At 53.5% G+C, this 11,574-nt stretch overlaps 1 protein-coding gene across 1 annotated transcript in view; it reads left to right on the plus strand.

The window, feature by feature from the left end:
- The first annotated feature begins 2,519 nt into the window (after window positions 1–2,519).
- TFEB (transcription factor EB) overlaps window positions 2,520–11,574 on the plus strand; it is an 18,100-nt gene continuing 9,045 nt past the window's right edge. The window contains exons 1-8 of the mRNA XM_019546662.1: window positions 2,520–2,803; window positions 2,892–3,131; window positions 3,612–3,692; window positions 5,732–5,852; window positions 6,064–6,120; window positions 7,214–7,289; window positions 7,957–8,104; window positions 9,535–11,536. Coding sequence (XP_019402207.1) covers window positions 2,606–2,803; window positions 2,892–3,131; window positions 3,612–3,692; window positions 5,732–5,852; window positions 6,064–6,120; window positions 7,214–7,289; window positions 7,957–8,104; window positions 9,535–9,984 — 1,371 coding nt within the window. The 5' untranslated portion in view covers window positions 2,520–2,605 and the 3' untranslated portion in view covers window positions 9,985–11,536. The remainder of the gene's footprint in view (window positions 2,804–2,891; window positions 3,132–3,611; window positions 3,693–5,731; window positions 5,853–6,063; window positions 6,121–7,213; window positions 7,290–7,956; window positions 8,105–9,534; window positions 11,537–11,574) is intronic.

Here is an 11,574-nt window from a genome sequence, read left to right on the forward strand (position 1 = left end):
GATGGCCACCTGTCCAAGGGGACCGACGAGGTATTGATACTCAGCTCTTTAGTTACTAGGGCCCAGGTAGGGCAGCTCCCTCTGGAGCCCTCTCTTCTCTGCAGGCATCTTTAGTGCTGCTTCACTGCCCCTCAATGGGCTTGCATCCCCTTTGTACGGACAAACAAGGGCCCTGTCTGTGTCTGGCCGCGTCGGCCTCTGTCGCCTCGTGCTGCCTCTCTCCCGCCTCCAGATTCTGGCGCACGGGCTCGTCGGACAGAAGCGGTATTGTGCGCCGCGGTTCAGAGCTAAGGTTTCACTCCGCTGCCGGGGCTTAATGACTCCTGATGGTCTCATCGCCTCCCCCCGCAGGCCATCCTCCCGAGAGCTCGTCCGGGGAGAAGGGAGGCCGAATGCGGGCTGCTCCGGGGCTGGACGGTCAAACCCCTGCCCTTCTGTGTCTCTTCACGAGGCTTTTTCTTCCAGTTATTCCCTCTTGCATTCTTTTTCTCACATCTTCAGTCTCTCAGATGTGTTTTTCTTCCATCCTTTCCTTCTTTCACATTACCAGGGGGCTCACCATGGCAGTAGGCGATTTCCCTGAAATCCAGCTCTATAGTCTTGTCTCTCTCTGCTGGGTTTTCTCATTCCTCCCCACCCCCCCTTCCCTTTTTCATGTTGTCCCTTGGCCATAGCACTTGAGTTTCTCTTGCAGAAACAGAGAAGTCACCTGGAGAGCCTACATGCTCGCTTCCTCCCCGAAGAAACCAGCTCACAGAGATCATTAAGAGTTAGGATCTGGAATTATCTCCCTGCTGTGTCCTGCCTTGTCTCTTCACCCCCTGCTTTCTCTTCCTCCTCCGGTGCTGGTCCATCTCTGCATGGCGCGCCTGGGACTGTCGGTCTCATGCCAGCTGCCCAGACCAACCCCACTTTGATACTTCAAAGAAGAGTGAACTTGTCTGAAGAGCCTGACATCTGAGCGCACGTAGGGCGTGTGCTGCCATCCTGCTCTCCCCACTGAGGAAAGGAGAGAGACCAAGGCTGAGACTGAAAGTAGGCTCCTTAGCCCATACTTAGATCCTGCATGGCAGTGAGCTCTCGGGGAACCACAGGGCTTTTGCAAACCAGGCCTTGCTTATATAGGTGGGTAAATGACATTGAGACTAAAGAGTGCACAGCAATTTGTAGCTCCATCTTGGCCAAAAGTCCCCCTGCCCAGAAAAATTCCCCTTGAGTTAGTCCTGAGCACCCCGGGGTGAAGAATCCCTGGGCTGGACGACTGAGGACCCTCCTTCCTCGTTACCGCCCCAGCAAAACAGTCACTCGGATGCCTTGCAAGAACTGGGTCCCTGGGGAAAGGGGTTTGTGTCAACTACTAGGGGAGCAGGCAGGACGGGAAGACAGCCACAGCAGAGAGGCTGCATCCCCTCCTGACCTGAGCAGAAGGGTCCCTCCGCTCCAGGGCCTGCTAGAGGAGGTGACAAGGCCGGTTAGGAAGGGAACCAGCAGTTCAGTGAATACAGCCTTGGACTAGGACCCAGGAGACATGGCTGCAGCTCTGGCTTGGGTGACCCTGGGCAAGTCACTTCCCCTCTTGGTGCCTCAGTTTCCCCCGGTGTAACGGGAGGATGGTGATGGCAACTTTGCATTTAAAGTGCTTTGCAATCTACTGAAGTGAAGTGAGTATTATGAAACAGCTAAGGGTTGCTATTATTTATTCCAAGTCCCTTCCTCTGAGTCATTCCAGATCAAGGGGGAAAGGTGAGACATGGCAGTCGCCCAGAATTCAGTGGTTTGTTCAGAGGAATGGGTTACTGCTGAGCGGAGAGCTGTGGTTGGCGTGTTTTCAGAAACACTTGGCTTGAGAGCAGGTGCCTTTTTGCGGGTGGCATCTTACAATGCAGCGTATTGTTCTTGTGGGTCCTTTCTGTAGAGGCCCAGCCCAAAGAGCCCACTTAGAGCTGGGCTTGGTGCTTGTCGGGGTTTGGGACTCCTCGGTTGTGCGCCTGGCTCTGGGGGCAGCTTGGTTAGAGACCCCCTGGGCAGAGGGCCAGGGGCAAGCACCTCGTTCCCCTGGGTCTCCCTGGCGCATCAGTGACACAGGGATAATGCACTCTCCATAATCCAATGCATTTAAATTGTGAGCTCGTTGGCACAAAGCCTGCCTCTTCATATCTGCACATATATCACCTTGTGCAATAATAATTCCAAACTATGCACCTGCAGCACCTTATGTGGCATTTTTCGTAAGGGTTCCTCCAGGCAGCGCAGCAGACAGAAGCCACATCACCGGGGACAGTCCTGCGACCCTCCTATAACTCTAGGCTCTGAGTCTGGCCAGGGAGCTGTTATGAGGCAGTTATTTGTGCTGTGGGACCCGGGGCAAGCCTTTTAACTCCCTGTGCCTCAGTTTTCCCTCTGCCAAATGGTAATAATATGACCTTCCCCACATACAGTGTTTGAGATACCTGGCGGCTGAACACTAGGGCTGGGCAAGGGGGGTGATCCTGCGACCGAGTGCCAGCGGCCACCTGCCTTGCTGTGGTCCTATCCTTTTCATCTCTCCCTTTCAGCCTTTTCTCTGCGCCTCGGGAGGGGGTGTGACTCAGCCCACGCCAGCACCATGGCGTCGCGCATCGGGCTGCGGATGCAGCTCATGCGGGAGCAAGCCCAGCAAGAGGAGCAGCGGGAGCGGATGCAGCAGCAGGCCATGATGCATTACATGCAGCAGCAGCAGCAGATGCCAATAGCACCCACACCGGCCATCAACACTCCAGTCCACTTCCAGTCACCGCCGTCTGTGCCAGGAGAGGTCCTAAAGGTACGGTCTGGGCTGGGTCGGTGTCTTGTCCCTGAGGGGGCTCGTGGTGGCAGCAGTGTGTGCCAGCGCTAACAGATGTCCTTCCTAGGTTCAGTCATATCTGGAGAACCCCACCACGTACCACCTGCAGAAGTCGCGGGATAAGAAGGTCCAGGAGTATATCTCTGAGACATACGGGAACAAGTTTGCTGCTCACATCAGCCCAAAGCCTCCCCCGGCCGCCTCACCTGGGGTGAGGCCCAGCCATGTCATGTCATCCTCAGCCGGCAACAGTGCTCCCAACAGCCCCATGGCGATGCTCAACATTGGCTCCAACCCGGAGCGGGAGGTAAGGCAAGGGCTGGGAGTCACGGAGCAAGCAGTGCGAGAAGGAGAGCGGAAGGGTAGGGCAGAGGAATGGCATGTGGTTATCCCAAGTCTCTTCAGCCAGGAGGGACACTAGGGAATAGGGTAGAAGCTCTGGTTGGGGCAGCTGACAGCTATTGCAGTCCTGGCATCCCCCAGCATGAAGTGCTGTAGTGAATGGTGATCTGCACCCTGGCTGCGAGGGGGCAAATGCACAGCCCAGTCTTGGCCTCTCTCGGCAGTCAGGAGCAGGGCAGGAGAGCTGGGCTGTGCTGCAGAAAGCGTTACAGGAGGTAAAGGACTTCTGGGATAGGCCATCATCAAGCAGGACAGAGCCACTCTTGTCAGCGTTAGGGAGTCACCCACTGATCTGCAAGAAACTTCCCACTTTGCAAGAAACTTTTGCCCAGTGATGTCACGGCCCTGGCTGTGAGGCTTATCGCATTGCAACTTTGTCTTTCAGATAGATGGGGTCATTGATGACATCATGCGTTTGGACGATGTTCTGGGCTACATTAATCCAGAAGTGCAAATGCCTAACACTGTGAGTGTCTTGTTCTTGTCTTGCCCTGGCTGGCAATATCGGAGCTATTCTGACTAAGGGACAATTACAGCAGATGCACTTCTGCAGTCACTGGTGACTGCTGTGGCCGTGGGGTGAGGGGTAACTGAGCTTTTCTGGCAGAGGGGAAGTTGCAGAGTGCCTGCTGCAGAAAAGACGACCCTATTCCACGCAGACTGTGGGTTTAATTGTCAGTGACTCTGCATCCTTTACATTTCTCCAGCAAGGGGGTTTCTTCAGTGTTATGTATCTGGGGTAGCTGGTCCATGCTGCCATTGGTCACCCTTGGCCCTGAGACCCATGGCTAGGGCATGGCTTGAGCAGTGCCCACTGCAGAAATGACCTTCTGGGGCTGTGCAGAGCTGAGTGTAAGTTAAAATGGCCACCTAGGCTAATCTGAGATACACCAAGGGGTGGGCAAATTCCTGGCTGCCCCCAAAATAGGGAGAGAATCACAGGAGGCATAGAGCCAACTTCCCCTCTCCCCCTCCTATCCCCGTTCCCGTCCTGAGCAGAGCTCGGCTGGGATGGAGCATAGGGCCTCATCTCTCCAGGGGTGGCGGCCCGGCATCGATTGCCGGTATTGACTGTCAAGGCCATGGCTCAGGCTTTGCTTGCACGGGCTGCGTACGTCAGCGCCGGCTCCTGCCTGGCACGGCGCCACGTACACAGTGGGAAATCATGCATGATTGTGTGTGTACAAACCGGCCGCGCCTCCCTCCCGCTGTGTCAGCCCCTGTCGTTGTAGTTGTTGTTGCCGCATAGTAAGTCCAGTCTGAGCTAGCTGGAGCCTGCGCTGGAGACAGTAAACATTGGACCGGCCTGGCTGGTGAGGGGGAAGCAGTGAGGTACCTTAACACCTGGCTTCTGGTCTCTGAGCTTCCGGGTTAGTAATGAGGTTTCTGTGGCCTGTCCAGGAGCCGGGAGGTGCAAGATGTTAAGAGTATAGATTTCTTCTAAGGCCGGAAGGGACTACTGCAACTGCCTGGTCTGGCTGCTGGCATTGCATAGGCGGGAGGCTCTCACCCGGTGAGGCTTGTGTCAGAAATAAAAGACGATTAGGGGGAAAAGCCTTTCTGTTTTGACTTCCAGAAAGCGGATCCTGGTATGTGATACCGCTCCTCCCCGTTTCCCCCCACCTGACGTGTGCTCTCAGCACAATTGGGACCACATGAAGAACTCCACAATTAACAGAGGATTGCAGACTATTGGCTTAGGCGCTAGAGTCTCCTCTTCATTCAGCCACTGTGTGATTATGGACAGGTGTCTCCCTGGACACCGTTGTTGTGCCTCAGTTTTCCCATCTGGGATAAGGCTACCTCCATGCCCAGAGCTTGCTGTGAGGCTTATGTGATGTGCATTGAGCTCCTGCCCTTGGCTGTTGCGGACACCCCAGCCAGGCAAAGGACAGGTGGACCGATTGATTTGTAGCAGCCCCCTCCACTTCTCTCGCTCTGTGAAAATGAATCGCACAGCAGTGCAGCTTGCGAGCACTTCCCAAACACTCAGACTGGCTGCTTCAGTGGGGCCTTGTGGGGTTAGCGCCTGGTTCCCAGTGAAAGCCAGTCTCTCCATGAGAAGATCCCAGCCTGGTGAATGAATCCTAGCACTTGTAGAAGGCATTTCCTCCACACACGCACACACCAAGCACCGTCGGAAGATAAGTAGCTTTCTCCCCATCTTGCAGCTGAGCAAACTGGGGTGCAGGGAGGAGCATGGCACTCCCAGACTGCTCAGCAAGCTGGTCGGGCATTGCACTCCTCATTTTCCAGGCAGGGAAATTTGAGGCTTAACTGGCTCCCCTCATGTCACATGGAGACTCAGTGTTAGAGCCGGGAAGAGACCCCGGGAGCTGCTAGCCCCTCCAGTGGTACCTTCAACCTACTGGTCTGCATTGCCCTTGTGATCTAGAGTCTAACTGTCCTGATCCAACTTGCAAGCTTCCCTCCCCCTCCTCCTCCTCCTCCTCCTGTTCCACATGGACCAGAATTGACCGAGTCACATGTCCCCTTGTTTTTCAGCTGCCCATGTCCAGCAGTCACATGAATGTGTTTAGTGGTGACCCCCAGGTGACGGCCTCTCTGGTGGGCGTCACCAGCAGCTCCTGCCCTGCCAACCTCACTCAGAAGAGAGAAATGACAGGTACGTCTGAGGACTCTCATGCTGCCAGTGCCTTGGGCAGGGCCGGATCCTGCTTTGACCCTGGTGCCGTGTGGGCAATGGCAGAATGCAGCCCAGAGGGCTCAGGGTTAGGCCCTTGGGGGCTGTGTGTTACCCGTACAGTGTGTCTTGGACACATGGCTCCATCACAGATGGGGGCCGTTTACCATGACTTGTTGGGTCTCTGTTACAGATGCCGAGAGCCGTGCCCTGGCTAAAGAGCGTCAGAAGAAGGACAATCACAACCTGAGTAAGTGGCTGGTTCCTTCCCGCTGCGGGTCTGCGTCTCCCTCTCTCATTCTCATCAGACCATTCTTTTCCTAATGACCTTTATGCTCTTCATCTCTTTGAACAACAGTTTCTACCTCAGAGCTCCCAAACCCATGCAGTCTCAGCCTGGCGAAAGAGAGATCCATGTGGCTTATCAGAGCCTGGCTCCATTTAATCCAAAATCCTGACTCTGACAATCCCCAACGCTAGATATTTCAGAAGAATGCAAAAGAAACATTATTATTACTATTACCGCTACTTATTTGGTCTTGTGGTAGTGTCTAGAGGCCTTTGGTCATGGACCCAGGATCCCAGAACAATGCGGTGTTTCCAGACCCAGAGAGCTTCCAAGCTGAGTCAGATGATACAGTCCATTCTGGATTATAATGGGATTCCCTGTCCTCAGGGGATGTTCCTTCGTGACCAGTGTCCATTAGAAGTTAGCTAGAGCCCTGAATCACGAAGGTTTGTATCCCTTATACATCTGCACCCTTTCTAATTGGACAGGATATTCTGTTTGTTTAAATATTTAATTCCCTGTTTGAAACGTGCTTAGTTCTTCTTCTCTGGGGTTTCTCTTAACTCTCCTTGGTCTTACCTAGACCCTCCTGTATCAGCCAGTGCTCTGAACCACCTGTCTCCCATCAGTGGTAGCCCTACAATCTATTTTCCCCAACACCTGTTTGAACCACCTGCAACCCATCCTAGAATCAAAGCCATTTCTGTGCTACTGAAAACCTCCTCATATATTTTGGACATTCATTCCCAACCGCCCTGGGTTTATGGAATCAATCCTGTGTGAACTAACTCCAGGGCTGGCCCATCAGCATGGCTGGATGATGCAAATAAGTCAGCTCCTGCTAGTCCTTTCATCCAAGGCCTGCTGAGATGTACAAGGCAGAAGACTGTCTCTTAGGAATGGGGAATTCATGCCATTAACCTGAAGCAGGCTGGGTCAATGGGGACTGAAACAATGAGCAAACTCAGAGCCTTGGGGCCTTTCTCTGTAGCTGGTCCCACATTCCCAAACCTTAACCAGTGTCCATCTCTCTTATCTCTTTCCTTCCTTTTAGTTGAGAGAAGGCGAAGGTTTAACATCAACGATCGCATTAAAGAACTTGGCATGCTGATCCCCAAAGCCAATGACCTGTAAGTACTGCAAAAAGCGACAGTTTCCTCATTTCTGGGCTGCCTCACAAATATTTGACGGGTGCACAGCAGAGGAATGAATAAGCATTGTCCCAGGTGGAGAAGCCAGGTGTTAAGGCTGGGGGGGATGAAATTTGGCTTTGTTCTACACCCACTTTGTGGATCGGTGTAAGGGTGTCAGTTAGCAGTTTGACCTTTTGCACCAGTGTAATGTTGTCAGGAATATGTTGCAGGGTGGGAACCCATATGGCCTCTCTGGGACTCAGTGCAAGATTGAAGTCTGCCAGTGGGGAGAAGATTGTCCTGAGGAGCATTTATCCCAGGGAAAAGATGAATATTTAGGACATTTCAAATGTGATCATGCAAAGTACTTGAGAATTCATTGGGAGAGCAGTCGTGTCCTGGCCGCAGGATGGACTAGACATCCTGCTCAACTTCCTGGTAACAGCAGGTTACCCTTGTGACTGGGCAGAGTCTGTTTCACACAGACTCCTTTGGCCGTTCTGCCAGTGCCTTGGGCAGGCACCTGGTGCAGTGTTGGCATCCCAATGATAATTCAGGTCATTAAACTTGCAGGCGGCTTTGCACTAGAGCAGGTCTCTTCAGGAGACATTTGAGGCTGGCTGGGAGGTGCAGGCTGTCACATCTTCTTCTTGCTACACCCCAGGGATGTACGCTGGAACAAAGGGACCATCTTGAAGGCCTCTGTTGACTACATCAAGAGGATGCAGAAGGACTTGCAGAAGTCACGGGATCTGGAGAATCACTCTCGGCGCCTGGAGATGTTGAATAAGCAGCTCTTGCTTCGCATCCAGGTAGGTCCCCACCTGCCCTCATCAAAACTAGCCAGGTGCAGAGCCCCCCACATGGCGTGGGGTAATGGGGGGCAGTGAGGAACTGCTGGCAGGTTTAGTGAGTCTAGGGTGGGGTTGGGTTTTTTTTTCTTAAAGGGTCGGAGCTGGCCCAGGAGGAACACCCATGGGGGGTGATAAGAGTCTGTAAATACCTGAAGGATGTGATTACAAAGATGGAGGTGAGCCGCAGGAGATAGGACTAGCAGCAACAGCCTCAAGTTGCAGTAGGGGAAATTTAGGTTGGCGACTAAGAACTTTTTGGCCATAAGGGTAGTCCAGCATTGGAACAGGTTACCTGGAGAAGTTGTGAAATCTCCATCCTTGGAAACTTTCAAAAGCAGGTTGGGATGGGTTGTCAGGGATGATGCTGTCTTGAGCAGAGAGCTGGACTAAATGACTTTGTGAGGTCCCTTCCAGCCCTACTTTTATGATCCTACTCACATGAGGGGTCGCCATTGACGTCAGTAGGGCTGGTTCTGTGAGCATGGTGACCACGGTCAGCCAGTTGCCTAGGGCTCATCAGGAGTTGGCACATCTTGCAGGAACTGGAATAATGAGCTGTCATGGGTGATGTCATATGTGCCACAAAGGATACGTGCAGCCCAGGGTGTGCCCTGGGGGGGCAAGGCTCCCTCTATAATTAGCTGCCTTGGCTGTGAGCAGGATCCTTTGGACCAACAGAGCATTTTCATGCTGGGTTTCCTTATGGTAGGCTCTGAGCTCATATCTGGGCCCCTTAGAGACATCTCAGGGGTGTAACTATGGATTCAGGAGTCTAGCGAGGCCTTCTGGCTGGACGAGCCTAACCTGTGGCTTTGTGTGTGCCCGGTGCCTCTTGGATGGGGGATCCTCTGTCTGGCTTTGGCAGGCAACCTCAGTCAGCTGGCAGTAAAGCCCAGAGCCCTGCAGCCAGCCGTGTTTGCCTTAACTTCTCCCTGGATTTGTGCCCAGTGTGTAGTTTGGGTTTATGAAATAACAGCGCTGACAGAGAGGGAAGCCTCTTAGAGCTCAACATTGGCAGTGACATGGTTTTTGCACCAGTTTCTTCCTCTATTTCTTTTCCTGTGAGGCTCTCTCTGTCTGGCCTTTTATCTGTGTGGTTTCCTGCCACTCCGCGCCTTTGCCTTTCTCAACCTCTCCTTACACCTCCCTCTGCATCCCCTGCAGTCTTTACCTCCCTGCCTTGCCCTGTCACTAGCTTGGTCCCCAGGGCGGCTACTTGCTGCAACGCCGGTGTCCCTTGCCCTTTGTTTTGGGTGGCTTTGCCATGTCAGGTTGGCTGCAGGGGCTCCCCACAGAGCACTAGTGTAGGAGTTTCAGCTCCCTCCCATTCGGTTTATGTCTCTGCTGCCTCAAATAAGGATTCCTGGCTTGCATGCTCTGCCCCACAGGAGCTGGAGATGCAGGCTCGCATCCATGGGCTGCCAACCTCCTCGCCCTCTGGGGTGAATGTGGCAGAACTGGCTCAGCAAGTTGTGAAGCAAGAGGTCGGCAGAGGAGAGGATGGGTCGACAGAGCCTCAGCAGCATCAGCTGCATCCTGACCAGGAGACACAGCCACAGCCATCCCTCCCGCCACCCCCTCAGTCTCCTTACCATCAGCTGGACTTTACCCAAAGCCTGAGCTTTGACGATGGCCCCGGCGGGTTCCATGACCAGCTGGACTCTGGCCACAACGTCTCCTTCCCTTCTCTATCCAAGAAAGAGCTGGACTTGATGCTGATGGAGGACACCATGCTGCCCCTGGCTTCTGACCCTTTGTTCTCTGCCATGTCTCCCGAGGCCTCCAAGACCAGCAGTCGCAGGAGCAGCTTCAGCATGGAGGATACAGACATGCTGTGACGAGGAGCCACTCAGACACTGGGGCAAAGGACTAGGAGTGAAGACACATCCTCACCCAGGAGGGCCCTGATCAGCACTTGAGTCTACACCTCTCAGTGCAAGGGTGGTAGCAGCTGAAAAGTTTGTTGGGAGATCAAGACCTTAGTTGCTATACTTACATCTTGCCAACGTGCCATTGACTGAGCAGACCTCCTTGGCTTGCTGTGGCATTACAGTGTTGAATGCAGATTGACAGCACCGCTCCAGAGAGCAGATCCTCAGCTGCCTTGCTTTTCAGCTAAACTCCCTGCAACCCTCGCACCCTGCAAGGGGTGGAGGCTGGAAACCAGTGTGAGGAGTCCCTCTGAAGAGAACAGGGGGGCTTTGATGCTCAGAGCTTCCCTCTGTGATTGTGCATCCATCCAGGCTTCGGCACAGGAACCTGTGCCCCCTCAAAGTCTTCCCAAGCCCTGAATGCTGTTCCCTGCTGCTGCTGCTGGCAATGGCTGCCTCGTGGCGCCGTCCCACGTTGGGATTCCTCTTCCCTTCCCAAGCAGGGATGCCTGGTACATCTGAGGGGAGGGCATGGTGCTCTTGGTCACCATTTCTCAAGGTGTATTGGGTAAGAAATTGGGAGGGAGAGGAGGGGACTGATCTGAGCAAATTCTCTAGTGGTCGCTGGGGAGGGTGGGGGGTGCATTTTCAAAGTTGGGAGCCCTGACTTTGGGAACATACCTGTGATGACTGCCAAGGTACTGCTGTGCTGGCCCTATCTCCAATGAACCCCTAAATCTCAAAGCGCCGTTTGGTCGAAGCCACCAACGTGCCTGATTTACAATGAGAAATTGCTGAAGTTGTCTGACCCTGGCCTTTGGTTCTGCACCAGCACCGGTGGGTGCCCACCATCTGGCATTCAGTAATGCCTAATTTAGCCGGCACTCTCAAATGTCACTTTAAGATTTTGGGTTTCATGTGAACTAAAACTTGGAGGAGTGGGAGGATGGCATGGGTGGGTTGGGGGGTGGGGATGGGTGTGCAAACCTTCATGATGAACCAAAAATGCAAACAAGCTTTTGCCTTCACCCCTGTGCACTGAAACCCCTTGGTTTTGGGCAAGAATCTCGCTCCCGTTAAACTGTCGCCAACACCTAGCAAGCTAGAAGGAAACTCCTAACTTCTAAATAACCAGATCGGTTGCCCTCAGTGTACACCTAGACCCCTTCTTCAGCTGAAAGGCTTGTCGAAGTCAGTGGGCCACATCCTGAAAGGCTTGGAGTGCCCTCCTTTGTTGCCTTTTCTTGTCCATTATTCAGGCAAACTGCTCAGAGAAGCCAGTGGTAGATTTTTGCCTGAGTAATGGACCTCTGGGATGTTCTGACCCAAGAGGCCTATTGATGCCACTGATGCTTGGAAAAAGCCAGGTGCCCTGGATCGCAACACCCTCTGGTGAAATGTCCCTGTGATAAAACTGTTATGCCCTAGCAAAGGCAGCCGGGGTGGAGCAGGCTAGATGGAGGGTTAGGGAAGACGGTGGGGATTTTAATCAATGCAGTTTTTGCTCTTTAGTCCGTAGGTGGATTTGTTCATGCTCCTAGAACGCGGGTCTGATGC

This window comes from Crocodylus porosus, unplaced genomic scaffold, assembly GCF_001723895.1.
Source record: "Crocodylus porosus isolate Cpor-Errol unplaced genomic scaffold, CroPor_comp1, whole genome shotgun sequence".
NCBI lineage: Eukaryota > Metazoa > Chordata > Crocodylia > Crocodylidae > Crocodylus > Crocodylus porosus.